The 21652-nt window shown below is 44.8% G+C and overlaps 1 protein-coding gene across 2 annotated transcripts in view; it reads right to left on the reverse strand.

Moving 5' to 3' along the window:
- Positions 1-9976: 9976 nt before the first annotated feature.
- The window catches only part of LOC138307123 (uncharacterized), a 46534-nt gene continuing 34858 nt past the window's right edge, over positions 9977-21652 (reverse strand). For both annotated transcript variants that reach the window (XM_069247764.1, XM_069247757.1), the window contains 3 exons: positions 11941-12113; positions 11597-11732; positions 9977-11359 (listed from right to left, as the gene is read on the reverse strand). In XM_069247764.1, coding sequence (XP_069103865.1) covers positions 10363-11359; positions 11597-11732; positions 11941-11986 — 1179 coding nt within the window. In that variant the 5' untranslated portion in view covers positions 11987-12113 and the 3' untranslated portion in view covers positions 9977-10362. The remainder of the gene's footprint in view (positions 11360-11596; positions 11733-11940; positions 12114-21652) is intronic.

Genomic DNA, 21652 nt, shown 5'->3' on the forward strand with positions numbered 1-21652 from the left:
AGTGTGCAGTCTCAACAGACATTATATCCCCGGTAGTGATGCAGTCTCAACAGACATTATATCCCCGGTAGTGTGCAGTCTCAACAGACATTATATCCCCGGTAGTGTGCAGTCTCTCAACAGACATTATATCCCCGGTAGTGTGCAGTCTCAACAGACATTATATCCCCCGGTAGTAGTGTGCAGTCTCAACATACATTATATCCCCGGTGTGTGCAGTCTCAACAGACATTATATCCCCGGTAGTGTGTAGTCTCAACAGACATTATATCCCCGGTAGTGTGCAGTCTCAACAGACATTATATCCCCGGTAGTGTGCAGTCTCAACAGACATTATATCCCCGGTAGTGTGCAGTCCTCAACAGACATTATATCCCCGGTAGTGTGCAGTCTCAACAGACATTATATCCCCGGTAGTGTGCAGTCTCAACAGACATTATATCCCCGGTAGTGTGCAGTCTCAACAGACATTATATCCCCGGTAGTGTGCAGTCTCAACAGACATTATATCCCCGGTAGTGTGTGCAGTCTCAACAGACATTATATCCCGGTAGTGTGCAGTCTCAACAGACATTATATCCCCGGTAGTGTGCAGTCTCAACAGACATTATATCCCCGGTAGTGGGCAGTCTCAACAGACATTATATCCCCGGTAGTGGGCATGCGCAGTCTCAACAGACATTATATCCCCGGTAGTGTGCAGTCTCAACAGACATTATATCCCCGGTAGTGTGCAGTCTCAACAGACATTATATCCCCGGTAGTGTGCAGTCTCAACAGACATTATATCCCGGTAGTGTGCAGTCTCAACAGACATTATATCCCCGGTAGTGTGCAGTCTCAACAGACATTATATCCCCGGTAGTGTGCAGTCTCAACAGACATTATATCCCCGGTAGTGTGCAGTCTCAACAGACATTATATCCCCGGTAGTGTGCAGTCTCAACAGACATTATATCCCCGGTAGTGTGCAGTCTCAACAGACATTATATCCCCGGTAGTGTGCAGTCTCAACAGACATTATATCCCCGGTAGTGTGCAGTCTCAACAGACATTATATCCCCGGTAGTGCATGCAGTCTCAACAGACATTATATCCCCGGTAGTGTGCAGTCTCAACAGACATTATATCCCCGGTAGTGGGCAGTCTCAACAGACATTATATCCCCGGTAGTGGGCATGCGCAGTCTCAACAGACATTATATCCCCGGTAGTATGCAGTCTCAACAGACATTATATCCCCGGTAGTGTGCAGTCTCAACAGACATTATATCCCCGGTAGTGTGCAGTCTCAACAGACATTATATCCCCGGTAGTATGCAGTCTCAACAGACATTATATCCCCGGTAGTGTGCAGTCTCAACAGACATTATATCCCCGGTAGTGTGCAGTCTCAACAGACATTATATCCCCGGTAGTGTGCAGTCTCAACAGACATTATATCCCCGGTAGTGTGCAGTCTCAACAGACATTATATCCCCGGTAGTGTGCAGTCTCAACAGACATTATATCCCCGGTAGTGTGCAGTCTCAACAGACATTATATCCCCGGTAGTGTGCAGTCTCAACAGACATTATATCCCCGGTAGTGTGCAGTCTCAACAGACATTATATCCCCGGTAGTGTGCAGTCTCAACAGACATTATATCCCCGGTAGTGTGCAGTCTCAACAGACATTATATGGCAACATTTATATCCCCGGTAGTGTGCAGTCTCAACAGACATTATATCCCCGGTAGTGTGCAGTCTCAACAGACATTATATCCCCGGTAGTGTGCAGTCTCAACAGACATTATATCCCCGGTAGTGTGCAGTCTCAACAGACATTATATCCCCGGTAGTGTGCAGTCTCAACAAACATTATATCCCCGGTAGTGTGTAGTCTCAACAGACATTATATCCCCGGTAGTGTGCAGTCTCAACAGACATTATATCCCCGGTAGTGTGCAGTCTCAACAGACATTATATCCCCGGTAGTGTGCAGTCTCAACAGACATTATATCCCCGGTAGTGTGCAGTCTCAACAGACATTATATCCCCGGTAGTGTGCAGTCTCAACAGACATTATATCCCCGGTAGTTATATCCCCGGTAGTGTGCAGTCTCAACAGACATTATATCCCCGGTAGTGTGCAGTCTCAACAGACATTATATCCCCGGTAGTGTGCAGTCTCAACAGACATTATATCCCCGGTAGTGTGCAGTCTCAACAGACATTATATCCCCGGTAGTGTGCAGTCTCAACAGACATTATATCAACAGTCCTCAACAGACATTATATCCCCGGTAGTGTGCAGTCTCAACAGACATTATATCCCCGGTAGTGTGCAGTCTCAACAGACATTATATCCCCGGTAGTGTGCAGTCTCAACAGACATTATATCCCCGGTAGTGTGCAGTCTCAACAGACATTATATCCCCGGTAGTGTGCAGTCTCAACAGACATTATATCCCCGGTAGTGTGCAGTCTCAACAGACATTATATCCCCGGTAGTGTGCAGTCTCAACAGACATTATATCCCCGGTAGTGTGCAGTCTCAACAGACATTATATCCCCGGTAGTGTGCAGTCTCAACAGACATTATATCCCCGGTAGTGTGTAGTCTCAACAGACATTATATCCCCGGTAGTGTGCAGTCTCAACAGACATTATATCCCCGGTAGTGTGCAGTCTCAACAGACATTATATCCCCGGTAGTGTGCAGTCTCAACAGACATTATATCCCCGGTGTAGTGTGCAGTCTCAACAGACATTATATCCCCGGTAGTGTGCAGTCTCAACAGACATTATATCCCCGGTAGTGTGCAGTCTCAACAGACATTATATCCCCGGTAGTGTGCAGTCTCAACAGACATTATATCCCCGGTAGTGTGCAGTCTCAACAGACATTATATCCCCGGTAGTGTGCAGTCTCAACAGACATTATATCCCCGGTAGTGTGCAGTCTCAACAGACATTATATCCCCGGTAGTGTGCAGTCTCAACAGACATTATATCCCCGGTAGTGTGCAGTCTCAACAGACATTATATCCCCGGTAGTGTGCAGTCTCAACAGACATTATATCCCCGGTAGTGTGCAGTCTCAACAGACATTATATCCCCGGTAGTGTGCAGTCTCAACAGACATTATATCCCCGGTAGTGTGCAGTCAACAACAATCCCCGGTTGAGTCACAGACATTATATCCCCGGTAGTGTGCAGTCTCAACAGACATTATATCCCCGGTAGTGTGCAGTCTCAACAGACATTATATCCCCGGTAGTGTGCAGTCTCAACAGACATTATATCCCCGGTAGTGTGCAGTCTCAACAGACATTATATCCCCGGTAGTATGCAGTCTCAACAGACATTATATCCCCGGTAGTGTGCAGTCTCAACAGACATTATATCCCATTATATCCCCGGTAGTGTGCAGTCTCAACAGACATTATATCCCCGGTAGTGTGCAGTCTCAACAGACATTATATCCCCGGTAGTGTGCAGTCTCAACAGACATTATATCCCGGTAGTGTGTGCAGTCTCAACAGACATTATATCCCCGGTAGTGTGCAGTCTCAACAGACATTATATCCCCGGTAGTGTGCAGTCTCAACAGACATTATATCCCCGGTAGTGTGCAGTCTCAACAGACATTATATCCCCGGTAGTGTGCAGTCTCAACAGACATTATATCCCCGGTAGTGTGCAGTCTCAACAGACATTATATCCCCGGTAGTGTGCAGTCTCAACAGACATTATATCCCCGGTAGTGTGCAGTCTCAACAGACATTATATCCCCGGTAGTGTGCAGTCTCAACAGACATTATATCCCCGGTAGTGTGCAGTCTCAACAGACATTATATCCCCGGTAGTGTGCAGTCTCAACAGACATTATATCCCCGGTAGTGTGCAGTCTCAACAGACATTATATCCCCGGTAGTGTGCAGTCTCAACAGACATTATATCCCCGGTAGTGTGCAGTCTCAACAGACATTATATCCCCGGTAGTGTGCAGTCTCAACAGACATTATATCCCCGGTAGTGTGCAGTCTCAACAGACATTATATCCCCGGTAGTGTGCAGTCTCAACAGACATTATATCCCCGGTAGTGTGCAGTCTCAACAGACATTATATCCCCGGTAGTGTGCAGTCTCAACAGACATTATATCCCCGGTAGTGTGCAGTCTCAACAGACATTATATCCCCGGTAGTGTGCAGTCTCAACAGACATTATATCCCCGGTAGTGTGCAGTCTCAACAGACATTATATCCCCGGTAGTGTGTGCAGTCTCAACAGACATTATATCCCCGGTAGTGTGCAGTCTCAACAGACATTATATCCCCGGTAGTGTGCAGTCTCAACAGACATTATATCCCCGGTAGTGTGCAGTCTCAACAGACATTATATCCCCGGTAGTGTGCAGTCTCAACAGACATTATATCCCCGGTAGTGTGCAGTCTCAACAGACATTATATCCCCGGTAGTGTGCAGTCTCAACAGACATTATATCCCCGGTAGTGTGTAGTCTCAACAGACATTATATCCCCGGTAGTGTGCAGTCTCAACAGACATTATATCCCCGGTAGTGTGCAGTCTCAACAGACATTATATCCCCGGTAGTGTGCAGTCTCAACAGACATTATATCCCCGGTAGTGTGCAGTCTCAACAGACATTATATCCCCGGTAGTGTGGCAGTCTCAACAGACATTATATCCCCGGTAGTGTGCAGTCTCAACAGACATTATATCCCCGGTAGTGTGCAGTCTCAACAGACATTATATCCCCGGTAGTGTGCAGTCTCAACAGACATTATATCCCCGGTAGTGTGCAGTCTCAACAGACATTATATCCCCGGGTGTGTGCAGTCTCAACAGACATTATATCCCCGGTAGTGTGCAGTCTCAACAGACATTATATCCCCGGTAGTGTGCAGTCTAGTCTCAACAGACATTATATCCCCGGTAGTGTGCAGTCTCAACAGACATTATATCCCCGGTAGTGTGCAGTCTCAACAGACATTATATCCCCGGTAGTGTGCAGTCTCAACAGACATTATATCCCCGGTAGTGTGCAGTCTCAACAGACATTATATCCCCGGTAGTGTGCAGTCTCAACAGACATTATATCCCCGGTAGTGTGTGCAGTCTCAACAGACATTATATCCCCGGTAGTGTGCAGTCCTCAACAGACATTATATCCCCGGTAGTGTGCAGTCTCAACAGACATTATATCCCCGGTAGTGTGCAGTCTCAACAGACATTATATCCCCGGTAGTGTGCAGTCTCAACAGACATTATATCCCCGGTAGTGTGCAGTCTCAACAGACATTATATCCCCGGTAGTGTGCAGTCTCAACAGACATTATATCCCCGGTAGTGTGCAGTCTCAACAGACATTATATCCCCGGTAGTGTGCAGTCTCAACAGACACATTATATCCCCGGTAGTGTGCAGTCTCAACAGACATTATATCCCCGGTAGTGTGCAGTCTCAACAGACATTATATCCCGGTAGTGTGCAGTCTCAACAGACATTATATCCCCGGTAGTGTGCTAGTCTCAACAGACATTATATCCCCGGTAGTGAGCAGTCTCAACAGACATTATATCCCCGGTAGTGTGCAGTCTCAACAGACATTATATCCCCGGTAGTGGGCAGTCTCAACAGACATTATATCCCCGGTAGTGGGCATGCGCAGTCTCAACAGACATTATATCCCCGGTAGTATGCAGTCTCAACAGACATTATATCCCCGGTAGTGGGCATGCGCAGTCTCAACAGACATTATATCCCCGGTAGTGTGCAGTCTCAACAGACATTATATCCCCGGTAGTGTGCAGTCTCAACAGACATTATATCCCCGGTAGTGTGCAGTCTCAACAGACATTATATCCCCGGTAGTGTGCAGTCTCAACAGACATTATATCCCCGGTAGTGTGCAGTCTCAACAGACATTATATCCCCGGTAGTGTGCAGTCTCAACAGACATTATATCCCCGGTAGTGTGCAGTCTCAACAGACATTATATCCCCGGTAGTGTGCAGTCTCAACAGACATTATATCCCCGGTAGTGTGCAGTCTCAACAGACATTATATCCCCGGTAGTGTGTGCAGTCTCAACAGACATTATATCCCCGGTAGTGTGCAGTCTCAACAGACATTATATCCCCGGTAGTGTGCAGTCTCAACAGACATTATATCCCCGGTAGTGTGCAGTCTCAACAGACATTATATCCCCGGTAGTGTGCAGTCTCAACAGACATTATATCCCCGGTAGTGTGCAGTCTCAACAGACATTATATCCCCGGTAGAGTGTGCAGTCTCAACAGACATTATATCCCCGGTAGTGTGCAGTCTCAACAGACATTATATCCCCGGTAGTGTGCAGTCTCAACAGACATTATATCCCCGGTAGTGTGCAGTCTCAACAGACATTATATCCCCGGTAGTGTGCAGTCTCAACAGACATTATATCCCCGGTAGTGTGCAGTCTCAACAGACATTATATCCCCGGTAGTGTGCAGTCTCAACAGACATTATATCCCCGGTAGTGTGCAGTCTCAACAGACATTATATCCCCGGTAGTGTGCAGTCTCAACAGACATTATATCCCCGGTAGTGTGCAGTCTCAACAGACATTATATCCCCGGTAGTGTGCAGTCTCAACAGACATTATATCCCCGGTAGTGTGCAGTCTCAACAGACATTATATCCCCGGTAGTGTGCAGTCTCAACAGACATTATATCCCCGGTAGTGTGCAGTCTCAACAGACATTATATCCCCGGTAGTGTGCAGTCTCAACAGACATTATATCCCCGGTAGTGTGCAGTCTCAACAGACATTATATCCCCGGTAGTGTGCAGTCTCAACAGACATTATATCCCCGGTAGTGTGCAGTCTCAACAGACATTATATCCCCGGTAGTGTGCAGTCTCAACAGACATTATATCCCCGGTAGTGTGCAGTCTCAACAGACATTATATCCCCGGTAGTGTGCAGTCTCAACAGACATTATATCCCCGGTAGTGTGCAGTCTCAACAGACATTATATCCCCGGTAGTATATCCCCGGTAGTGTGCAGTCTCAACAGACATTATATCCCCGGTAGTGTGCAGTCTCAACAGACATTATATCCCCGGTAGTGTGCAGTCTCAACAGACATTATATCCCCGGTAGTGGGCAGTCTCAACAGACATTATATCCCCGGTAGTGGGCATGCGCAGTCTCAACAGACATTATATCCCCGGTAGTATGCAGTCTCAACAGACATTATATCCCCGGTAGTGTGCAGTCTCAACAAACATTATATCCCCGGTAGTGTGCAGTCTCAACAGACATTATATCCCCGGTAGTGTGCAGTCTCAACAGACATTATATCCCCGGTAGTGTGCAGTCTCAACAGACATTATATCCCCGGTAGTGTGCAGTCTCAACAGACATTATATCCCCGGTAGTGTGCAGTCTCAACAGACATTATATCCCCGGTAGTGTGCAGTCTCAACAGACATTATATCCCCGGTAGTGTGCAGTCTCAACAGACATTATATCCCCGGTAGTGTGCAGTCTCAACAGACATTATATCCCCGGTAGTGTGCAGTCTCAACAGACATTATATCCCCGGTAGTGTGCAGTCTCAACAGACATTATATCCCCGGTAGTGGGCAGTCTCAACAGACATTATATCCCCGGTAGTGGGCATGCGCAGTCTCAACAGACATTATATCCCCGGTAGTGTGCAGTCTCAACAGACATTATATCCCCGGTAGTGTGCAGTCTCAACAGACATTATATCCCGGTAGTGTGCAGTCTCAACAGACATTATATCCCCGGTAGTGTGTAGTCTCAACAGACATTATATCCCCGGTAGTGTGCAGTCAACAGTCAATTATATACCCGGTAGTGTGAAGTGTCTGTTTAGCAGTTTCATCATGTATTATATCCCCGGTAGTGTGCAGTCTCAACAGACATTATATCCCCGGTACTCATGTAGCAGTGTCTCAACAGACATTATATCCCCGGTAGTGTGCAGTCTCAACAGACATTATATCGCGGTAGTGTGCAGTCTCAACAGACATATATCCCCGGTAGTGTGCAGGTTCAAGGAAGAATTTATATCCCCGAGGAGTGTGCTATATAATATTTTGTCTCAACAGACAATTATATACCCGGTAGTGTCAGTCTCTTATTTTGTACGACTTCACAGACATTATATCCCCGGTAGTGTGACCATGTTCTATAATCTTATTTTGTACGACTTCACAGACGAACAATCTTATATCCCTAGGTAGTGTGTCCATGTTCTATATCTTATTTTGTACGACTTCACAGACGAACAATCTCTATACAAGGAGACCATGTTCTATATCTTATTTTGTACGACTTCACAGACGAACAATCTCCATACTAGGAGTCCATGTTCTATATCTTATTTTGTACGACTTCAGAGACGAACAATCTCCATACTAGGAGTCCATGTTCTATATCTTATTTTGTACGACTTCACAGACGAACAATCTCCATACTAGGAGTCCATGTTCTATATCTTATTTTGTACGACTTCACAGACGAACAATCTCCATACTAGGAGACCATGTTCTATATCTTATTTTGTACGACTTCACAGACGAACAATCTCTATACAAGGAGACCATGTTCTATATCTTATTTTGTACGACTTCACAGACGAACAATCTCTATACAAGGAGACCATGTTCTATATCTTATTTTGTACGACTTCACAGACGAACAATCTCTATACTAGTGATTTCATGTTCTATATCTTATTTTGTACGACTTCACAGACGAACAATCTCCATACTAGGAGTCCATGTTCTATATCTTATTTTGTACGACTTCACAGACGAACAATCTCTTTACTAGGAGACCATGTTCTATATCTTATTTTGTACGACTTCACAGACGAACAATCTCCATACTAGGAGTCCATGTTCTATATCTTATTTTGTACGACTTCACAGACGAACAATCTCTATACTAGGAGACCATGTTCTATATCTTATTTTGTACGACTTCACAGACGAACAATCTCTATACAAGGAGACCATGTTCTATATCTTATTTTGTACGACTTCACAGACGAACAATCTCCATACTAGGAGTCCATGTTCTATATCTTATTTTGTACGACTTCACAGACGAACAATCTCCATACTAGGAGTCCATGTTCTATATCTTATTTTGTACGACTTCACAGACGAACAATCTCCATACTAGGAGTCCATGTTCTATATCTTATTTTGTACGACTTCACAGACGAACAATCTCTATACAAGGAGACCATGTTCTATATCTTATTTTGTACGACTTCACAGACGAACAATCTCTATACTAGGAGTCCATGTTCTATATCTTATTTTGTACGACTTCACAGACGAACAATCTCTATACTAGGAGTCCATGTTCTATATCTTATTTTGTACGACTTCACAGACGAACAATCTCCATACTAGGAGTCCATGTTCTATATCTTATTTTGTACGACTTCACAGACGAACAATCTCTATACTAGGAGTCCATGTTCTATATCTTATTTTGTACGACTTCACAGACGAACAATCTCCATACTAGGAGTCCATGTTCTATATCTTATTTTGTACGACTTCACAGACGAACAATCTCTATACAAGGAGACCATGTTCTATATCTTATTTTGTACGACTTCACAGACGAACAATCTCCATACTAGGAGTCCATGTTCTATATCTTATTTTTACGACTTCACTGACGAACAATCTCTATACTAGGGGTCCATGTTCTATATCTTATTTTTACGACTTCACTGACGAACAATCTCTATACTAGGAGTCCATGTTCTATATCTTATTTTGTACGACTTCTCAGACGAACAATCTCTATACTAGGAGTCCATGTTCTATATCTTATTTTGTACGACTTCACAGACGAACAATCTCTATACTAGGAGTCCATGTTCTATATAATATTGTGTACGACTTCACAGACGAACAATCTATATACTAGGAGTCCATGATTTATAACTTATTTTTAAGCAACATCGCATGTGAGCAATACGAGGAGTCCATGTACTATACTCTATTTTGTACAACTTGATCCCGAGGAGTCCATGTTCTGTATCCTATTTTATATAATTGTCAGGTTGCACGTGATTGTTTTCCTGAATTGTTCTCATGTTTTGTAAATTGACTTTATCGACACGAGATCTACATTATTGTTTTAAAATATGAAAGATTATGTTTTGTGTCATGATTTCACTCTGAACAGCAGTCACAATGTCTCAGTAATCCACAAAAGGCCCGATAGTAACCACTAGAAGTCATCGGCTAGATTCAGCCTGCTGATAGCTGCCACACACGTAAAATGTGCCATTCTTTTCATGTGGGCAGTCAGCAATTGGAACTATATCCATCCAAAGGTGGATAGTTCGCGTAATCGGGATTCGTAGAACTTTCGCATCTGCGCGGAGATGGAACTTCCGTAATTGGCACTTTATGTGACGAGCTTTCACGTCTGCGCGGAAGTGTATAGTCATTGACCGGCACGTAGTCCTCCTGGTCGTCCTTCTTCAGGTGTGAACAGTTGTAATAACTCTTGTTTGTAGCAGTTCTCTTTGTCATTTTTAAATAATCTTCATCTTCTATGTATTCATACTCATTGTCGCTGGGCTCATCGCCGGTATCCTCACCTTTAAGGCTTTCCGTACATTGTTCAGTGGAGTCCGATGCCATCGAGAGTTGTGTGTCTACCACACTTGATGTTGTTTCAGCACATTCTACACTTGATTTCACTGAATCATGCCTTTGTTGTCGTGATAATAAATAAGAATAACTATCTTGATTTAATGGTATGTAATCATCCCGGTCTTCTGAAGAAACAATTTGATCACCAATTGGAATATAATCATCAGAATCTGCAATATTTGACATTGGTAGATAATCCTCACCGTTGTTACCATCCATTGGTACATAGTCTTCACTATTGGTATCTTGGTCACCCACAAGTGATTCCGCCATTGCATTAACGTTTTCACAAATGTCTACTTTTACATTTGCGTCATATGCAGTTTCAACGGGAGTTTGGATCTGTTCTCTATTGTTAACTGTCTTGCATGTGGCATCTGTAATCTCCTCTAAAGACATTGTCTCACACAACCCGTTTTTGTGAAGAAAACAGCGGACCTCCGGGGTAAGTCTAAGCGCCAGAACAAAGCTATCGTTTGCTACCTCGGTTTGGCGCGTATCAGAACGAGTCCAGCCACCCGTGTTTTGGTTCGTTATGGCAGCAGGCAGTACCTGCCACGTGCTGAACGCGGCCCTCACATGGCGTCTGTATGCTGAATAAGACAAAGAATCCGTAGGTTCTGACAACGTCACTGACGAGTTGCTACAGATAAACCAAAAACAAAATTACAAACAAACAAACAAAGATACTGCTTGTACAAACTCGAAATCCTATGAAGCAGTGAGATTGATGATGTCCAGTAGGAATGCCACTGTGATCGGTTAAATCATTGACTTTCCTCACAAAATCAGACAAAGTACATCGAATCTAAAGCAACATCGAATTCAAAAGACAAGTAGTAGCAGTTGTAAGATACAACAGGAAAGACTGAATAATTACCATGGCGACGGAAGAGTGTGCGCACTAATGATGTCACATTGGACAGCCTGTTCGAATTTGACCAGATATACGTAATCAGTATCCTCTTTTTCTTCGCCCGCCTGAATAGCAGCATCCTTTGTCTCTACAGGAATGTCTGTAAAAGGAGACAAACAGGATACGATTGCATGTGTAATTAACACAAGAAATAGCTTCACATATGAACCAACTTCGTTGCTAATAGAAAGATATTATTGTTTGAAGAAGCAAATTTGTTGAAGAAGTGGTGAGGAGGTGAAAAGAAATTCACTCGCCTTTCGCATACGGTGGTAATTATATTGCTGTACTAAATAAAAACTACTTACCAAACTTGGAGATTCTACAGTAGTCTCCACTCTTCCTATTACACATGCACGAGGTAGGCGTTGACTCGGATATATCCGGAGGTCTGGTGTTCAGGTTGTCCACTCTGTAGTGGTACTCTCGTGGACGAGGAACTGGAGGGGGTGGGGGACCGATCTCCGCGTCATTGGTATCACTGTTAAAAGTAAACATCGTAATCAGATCAGGAGGGGTGGGGGACCGATCTCCGCGTCATTGGTATCCTTGTAATAACTACTGGGACTGAGGAGACATGGAAACACAACAACAGAGACTGAGGAGACACTGAAACACAACAACAGAGACTGAGGAGACACTGAAACACAACAACAGAGACTGAGAAAACATGAAAACACAACAACAGGGACTGAAGAGACATGGAAACACAACAACAGAGACTGAGGAGACATGGAAACACCACAACAGGGACTGAAGAGACATGGACACACAACAACAGAGACTGAAGAGACATGGAAACACAACAACAGAGACTCAGGAGACATGGAAACACAACAACAGAGACAGAGGAGACATGAAAACACAACAACAGAGACTCAGGAGACATGGAAACACAACAACAGAGACAGAAGAGACATGGAAAAACAACAACAGCGACAGAGGAGACATGGAAACACAACAACAGAGACAGAAGAGACATGGAAAAACAACAACATAGACAGAGGAGACATGGAAACACAACAACAGAGACTGAGGAGACATGGAAACACAACAACAGAGACTGAGGAGACATGGACACACAACAACAGAGACTGAGGAGACATGGAAACACAACAACAGAGACTGAGGAGACATGGAAACACAACAACAGAGACTGAGGAGACATGGACACACAACAACAGAGACTGAGGAGACACGGAAACACAACAACAGAGACTGAGGAGACATGGAAACACAACAACAGAGACTGAAGAGACATGGACACACAACAACAGAGACTGAGGAGACATGGACACACAACAACAGAGACTGAGGAGACATGGAAACACAACAACAGAGACTGAAGAGACATGGAAACACAACAACAGAGACTGAGGAGACATGGACACACAACAACAGAGACTGAGGAGACATGGAAACACAACAACAGAGACTGAGGAGACATGGAAACACAACAACAGAGACTGAGGAGACATGGAAAACACAAACACAACAAGAGACATGAAAAAACAACGAGACTGAGGAGACATGGAAACACAACAACAGAGACTGAGGAGACATGGAAACACAACAACAGAGACTGAGGAGACATGGAAACACAACAACAGAGACTGAGGAGACATGGAAACACAACAACAGAGACTGAGGAGACATGGAAACACAACAACAGAGACTGAGGAGACATGGAAACACAACAACAGAGACTGAGGAGACATGGAAACACAACAACAGAGACTGAGGAGACATGGAAACACAACAACAGAGACTGAGGAGACATGGAAACACAACAACAGAGACTGAGGAGACATGGAAACACAACAACAGAGACTGAGGAGACATGGAAACACAACAACAGAGACTGAGGAGACATGGACACACAACAACAGAGACTGAGGAGACATGGACACACAACAACAGAGACTGAGGAGACATGGAAACACAACAAGACAGAGACTGAGGAGACATGGAAACACAACAACAGAGACTGAGGAGACATGGAAACACAACAACAGAGACTGAGGAGACATGGAAACACAACAACAGAGACTGAAGAGACATGGAAACACAACAACAGAGACTGAGGAGACATGGACACACAACAACAGAGACTGAGGAGACATGGAAACACAACAACAGAGACTGAAGAGACATGGAAACACAACAACAGAGACTGAGGAGACATGGAAACACAACAACAGAGACAGAGGAGACATGGAAACACAACAACAGAGACAGAGGAGACATGGAAACACAACAACAGAGACTGAGAGACATGGAAACACACAACAACAGAGACTGAGGAGACATGGAAACACAACAACAGAGACTGAGGAGACATGGAAACACAACAACAGAGACTGAGGAGACATGGAAACACAACAACAGAGACTGAGGAGACATGGAAACACAACAACAGAGACTGAAGAGACATGGAAACACAACAACAGAGACTGAGGAGACATGGAAACACAACAACAGAGACTGAGGAGACATGGAAACACAACAACAGAGACTGAGGAGACATGGAAACACAACAACAGAGACTGAGGAGACATGAACACACAACAACAGAGACTGAGAGACATGGAAACACAACAACAGAGACTGAGGAGACATGAACACACAACAACAGAGACTGAGGAGACATGGAAACACAACAACAGAGACTGAGGAGACATGGAAACACAACAACAGAGATGAGGAGACATGGAAACACAACAACAAGAGACGAGAGACATGGAAACACAACAACAGAGACTGAGGAGACATGGAAACACAACAACAGAGACTGAGGAGACATGGAAACACAACAACAGAGACTGAGGAGACATGGAAACACAACAACAGAGACTGAGGAGACATGGAAACACAACAACAGAGACTGAGGAGACATGGACACACAACAACAGAGACTGAGGAGACATGGAAACACAACAAGAGGGATGGACTGAGGAGACATGGAAACACAACAACAGAGACTGAGGAGACATGGAAACACAACAACAGAGACTGAGGAGACATGGACACACAACAACAGAGACTGAGGAGACATGGACACACAACAACAGAGACTGAGGAGACATGGAAACACAACAACAGAGACTGAGAGACGGATGAGAACACACAACAACAGAGACTGAGGAGACATGGAACACACAACAACAGAGACTGAGGAGACATGGAAACACAACAACAGAGACTGAGGAGACATGGAAACACAACAACAGAGACTGAGGAGACATGGAAACACAACAACAGAGACTGAGGAGACATGGAAACACAACAACAGAGACTGAGGAGACATGGAAACACAACAACAGAGACTGAGGAGACATGGAAACACAACAACAGAGACTGAGGAGACATGGAAACACAACAACAGAGACTGAGGAGACATGGAAACACAACAACAGAGACTGAGGAGACATGGAAACACAACAAGAGGGATGGACTGAGGAGACATGAGACATGGAAACACAACAACAGAGACTGAGGAGACATGGACACACAACAACAGAGACTGAGGAGACATGGAAACACAACAACAGAGACTGAGGAGACATGGAAACACAACAACAGAGACTGAGGAGACATGGAAACACAACAACAGAGACTGAGGAGACATGGACACACAACAACAGAGACTGAGGAGACACGGAAACACAACAAGAGGGATGGACTGAGGAGACATGGAAACACAACAAGAGGGATGGACTGAGGAGACATGGAAACACAACAACAGAGACTGAGGAGACATGGAAACACAACAACAGGGACTGAGGAAACACGGAAACACAACAAGAGGGATGGACTGAGGAGACATGAAAACACAACAACAGGGACTGAGGAGACATGGAAACAGGAATTGAGGAGACATGAGGAGACATGGACACACAACAACAGAGACTGAGGAGACACGGAAACACAACAAGAGGGATGGACTGAGGAGACATGCAAACACAACAACAGAGACAGAGGAGACATGGAAACACAACAACAGAGACTGAGGAGACATGGAAACACAACAACAGAGACTGAGGAGACATGGAAAACACAAACGACGAGGAGAGGACTGAGGAGACATGGAAACACAACAACAGAGACTGAGGAGACATGGAAACACAACAACAGGACTGAGGAGACATGGAAACACAACAACAGAGACTGAGGAGACATGGAAACACAACAACAGAGACTGAGGAGACATGGAAACACAACAACAGAGACTGAGGAGACATGGAAACACAACAACAGAGACTGAGGAGACATGGAAACACAACAACAGAGACTGAGGAGACATGGAAAACACAACAACAGAGACTGAGGAGACATGGAAACACAACAACAGAGACTGAGGAGACATGGAAACACAACAACAGAGACTGAGGAGACATGGAAACACAACAACAGAGACTGAGGAGACATGGAAACACAACAACAGAGACTGAGGAGACATGGAAACACAACAACAGAGACTGAGGAGACATGGAAACACAACAACAGAGACTGAGGAGACATGGAAACACAACAACAGAGACTGAGGAGACATGGAAACACAACAACAGAGACTGAGGAGACATGGAAACACAACAACAGAGACTGAGGAGACATGGAAACACAACAACAGAGACTGAGGAGACATGGAAACACAACAACAGAGATGGAGGAGGAGACATGGAAACACAACAACAGAGACTGAGGAGACATGGAAACACAACAACAGAGACTGAGGAGACATGGAAACACAACAACAGAGACTGAGGAGACATGGAAACACAACAACAGAGACTGAGGAGACATGGAAACACAACAACAGAGACTGAGGAGACATGGAAACACAACAACAACAGAGACTGAGGAGACATGGAAACACAACAACAGAGACTGAGGAGACATGGAAAACACAACAACAGAGACTGAGGAGACATGGAAACACAACAACAGAGACTGAGGAGACATGGAAACACAACAACAGAGACTGAGGAGACATGGAAACACAACAACAGAGACTGAGGAGACATGGAAACACAACAACAGAGACTGAGGAGACATGGAAACACAACAACAGAGACTGAGGAGACATGGAACACAACAACAGAGACTGAGGAGACATGGAAACACAACAACAGAGACTGAGGAGACATGGAAACACAACAACAGAGACTGAGGAGACATGGAAACACAACAACAGAGACTGAGGAGACATGGAAACACAACAACAGAGACTGAGGAGACATGGAAACACAACAACAGAGACTGAGGAGACATGGAAACACAACAACAGAGACTGAGGAGACATGGAAACACAACAACGAGAGACTGAGGAGACATGGAAACACAACAACAGAGACTGAGAGACATGGAAACACAACAACAGGACTGAGGAGACATGGAAACACAACAACAGAGACTGAGGAGACATGGAAACACAACAACAGAGACTGAGGAGACATGGAAACACAACAACAGAGACTGAGAGACATGGAAACACAACAACAGAGACTGAGGAGACATGGAAACACAACAACAGAGACTGAGGAGACATGGAAACACAACAACAGAGACTGAGGAGACATGGACACACAACAACACAGAGACTGAGGAGACATGGAAACACAACAACAGAGACTGAGGAGACATGGAAACACAACAACAGAGACTGAGGAGACATGGAAACACACAACAACAGAGACTGAGGAGACATGGAAACACAACAACAGACAGAGACTGAGGAGACATGGAAACACAACAACAGAGACTGAGGAGACATGGAAACACAACAACAGAGACTGAGGAGACATGGAAACACAACAACAGAGACTGAGGAGACATGGAAACACAACAACAGAGACTGAGGAGACATGGAAACACAACAACAGAGACTGAGAGACATGGAAACACAACAACAGAGACTGAGGAGACATGGAAACACAACAACAGAGACTGAGGAGACATGGAAACACAACAACAGAGACTGAGGAGACATGAAAACACAACAACAGAGACTGAGGAGACATGGAAACACAACAACAGAGACTGAGGAGACATGGAAACACAACAACAGAGACTGAGGAGACATGGAAACACAACAACAGAGACTGAGGAGACATGGAAACACAACAACAGAGACTGAGGAGACATGGAAACACAACAACAGAGACTGAGGAGACATGGAAACACAACAACAGAGACTGAGGAGACATGGAAACACAACAACAGAGACTGAGGAGACATGGAAACACAACAACAGAGACTGAGGAGACATGGAAACACAACAACAGAGACTGAGGAGACATGGAAACACAACAACAGAGACTGAGGAGACATGGAAACACAACAACAGAGACTGAGGAGACATGGAAACACAACAACAGAGACTGAGGAGACATGGAAACACAACAACAGAGACTGAGGAGACATGGAAACACAACAACAGAGACTGAGGAGACATGGAAACACAACAACAGAGACTGAGGAGACATGGAAACACAACAACAGAGACTGAGGAGACATGGAAACACAACAACAGAGACTGAGGAGACATGGAAACACAACAACAGAGACTGAGGAGACATGGAAACACAACAACAGAGACTGAGGAGACATGGAAACACACAACAACAGAGACTGAGGAGACATGGAAACACAACAACAGAGACTGAGGAGACATGGAAAACACAACAACAGAGACTGAGGAGACATGGAAACACAACAACAGAGACTGAGGAGACATGGAAACACAACAACAGAGACTGAGGAGACATGGAAACACAACAACAGAGACTGAGGAGACATGGAAACACAACAACAGAGATGAGGAGACATGGAAACACAACAACAGAGACTGAGGAGACATGGAAACACAACAACAGAGACTGAGGAGACATGGAAACACAACAACAGAGACTGAGGAGACATGGAAACACAACAACAGAGACTGAGGAGACATGGAAACACAACAACAGAGACTGAGGAGACATGGAAACACAACAACAGAGACTGAGGAGACATGGAAACACAACAACAGAGACTGAGGAGACATGGAAACACAACAACAGAGACTGAGGAGACATGGAAACACAACAACAGAGACTGAGGAGACATGGAAACACAACAACAGAGACTGAGGAGACATGGAAACACAACAACAGAGACTGAGGAGACATGGAAACACAACAACAGAGACTGAGGAGACATGGAAACACACAACAACAGAGACTGAGGAGACATGGAAACACACAACAACAGAGACTGAGGAGACATGGAAACACAACAACAGAGACTGAGGAGACATGGAAAACACAACAACAGAGACTGAGGAGACATGGAAACACAACAACAGAGACTGAGGAGACATGGAAACACAACAACAGAGACTGAGGAGACATGGAAACACAACAACAGAGACTGAGGAGACATGGAAACACAACAACAGAGACTGAGGAGACATGAAAACACAACAACAGAGACTGAGGAGACATGGAAACACAACAACAGAGACTGAGGAGACATGGAAACACAACAACAGAGACTGAGGAGACATGGAAACACAACAACAGAGACTGAGGAGACATGGAAACACAACAACAGAGACTGAGGAGACATGGAAACACAACAACAGAGACTGAGGAGACATGGAAAACACAACAACAGAGACTGAGGAGACATGGAAACACAACAACAGAGACTGAGGAGACATGGAAACACAACAACAGAGACTGAGGAGACATGGAAACACAACAACAGAGACTGAGGAGACATGGAAACACAACAACAGAGACTGAGGAGACATGGAAACACAACAACAGAGACTGAGGAGACATGGAAACACAACAACAGAGACTGAGGAGACATGGAAACACAACAACAGAGACTGAGGAGACATGGAAACACAACAACAGAGACTGAGGAGACATGGAAACACAACAACAACAGAGACTGAGGAGACATGGAAACACAACAACAGAGACTGAGGAGACATGGAAACACAACAACAGAGACTGAGGAGACATGGAAACACAACAACAGAGGACTGAGGAGACATGGAAACACAACAACAGAGACTGAGGAGACATGGAAACACAACAACAGAGACTGAGGAGACATGGAAACACAACAACAGAGACTGAGGAGACATGAAACACAACAACAGAGACTGAGGAGACATGGAAACACAACAACAGAGACTGAGGAGACATGGAAACACAACAACAGAGACTGAGGAGACATGGAAACACAACAACAGAGACTGAGGAGACATGGAAACACAACAACAGAGACTGAGGAGACATGAAACACACAACAACAGAGACTGAGGAGACATGGAAACACAACAACAGAGACTGAGGAGACATGGAAACACAACAACAGAGACTGAGGAGACATGGAAACACAACAACAGAGACTGAGGAGACATGGAAACACAACAACAGAGACTGAGGAGACATGGAAACACAACAACAGAGACTGAGGAGACATGGAAACACACAACACAGAGACTGAGGAGACATGGAAACACAACAACAGAGACTGAGGAGACATGGAAACACAACAACAGAGACTGAGGAGACATGGAAACACAACAACAGAGACTGAGGAGACATGGAAACACAACAACAGAGACTGAGGAGACATGGAAACACACAACAACAGAGACTGAGGAGACATGGAAACACAACAACAGAGACTGAGGAGACATGGAAACACAACAACAGAGACTGAGGAGACATGGAAACACAACAACAGAGACAGAGGAGACATGGAAACACAACAACAGAGACTGAGGAGACATGGAAACACAACAACAGAGACTGAGGAGACATGGAAACACAACAACAGAGACTGAGGAGACATGGAAACACAACAACAGGGACTGAGGAGACATGGAAACACAACAACAGAGACTGAGGAGACATGGAAACACAACAACAGAGACAAAGGAGACATGGAAACACAACAACAGAGACTGAGGAGACATGGAAACACAACAACAGGGACTGAGGAGACATGGAAACACAACAACAGAGACTGAGGAGACATGGAAACACAACAACAGAGACTGAGGAGACATGGAAACACAACAACAGAACTGAGGAGACATGGAAACACAACAACAGAGACTGAGGAGACATGGAAACACAACAACAGAGACTGAGGAGACATGGAAACACAACAACAGAGACTGAGGAGACATGGAAACACAACAACAGAGACTGAGGAGACATGGAAACACAACAACAGAGACTGAGGAGACATGGAAACACAACAACAGAGACTGAGGAGACATGGAAACACAACAACAGAGACTGAGGAGACATGGAAACACAACAACAGAGACTGAGGAGACACGGAAACACAACAAGAGGGATGGACTGAGGAGACATGGAAACACAACAACAGAGACTGAGGAGACATGGAAACACAACAACAGAGACTGAGGAGACATGGAAACACAACAACAGAGACTGAGGAGACACGGAAACACAACAAGAGGGATGGACTGAGGAGACATGGAAACACAACAACAGAGACTGAGGAGACATGGAAACACAACAACAAAGAGACTGAGGAGACATGGAAACACAACAACAGAGACTGAGGAGACATGGAAACACAACAACAGAGACTGAGGAGACATGGAAACACAACAACAGAGACTGAGGAGACATGGAAACACACAACAACAGAGACTGAGGAGACATGGAAACACAACAACAGAGACTGAGGAGACATGGAAACACAACAACAGAGACTGAGGAGACATGGAAACACAACAACAGAGACTGAGGAGACATGGAAACACAACAACAGAGACTGAGGAGACATGGAAACACAACAACAGAGACTGAGGAGACATGGAAACACAACAACAGAGACTGAGGAGACATGGAAACACAACAACAGAGACTGAGGAGACATGGAAACACAACAACAGAGACTGAGGAGACATGGAAACACAACAACAGAGACTGAGGAGACATGGAAACACAACAACAGAGACTGAGGAGACATGGAAAC

The sequence above is a fragment of the Argopecten irradians genome, chromosome 1, assembly GCF_041381155.1.
Source record: "Argopecten irradians isolate NY chromosome 1, Ai_NY, whole genome shotgun sequence".
In the NCBI taxonomy this organism is placed as follows: Eukaryota; Metazoa; Mollusca; class Bivalvia; order Pectinida; family Pectinidae; genus Argopecten; species Argopecten irradians.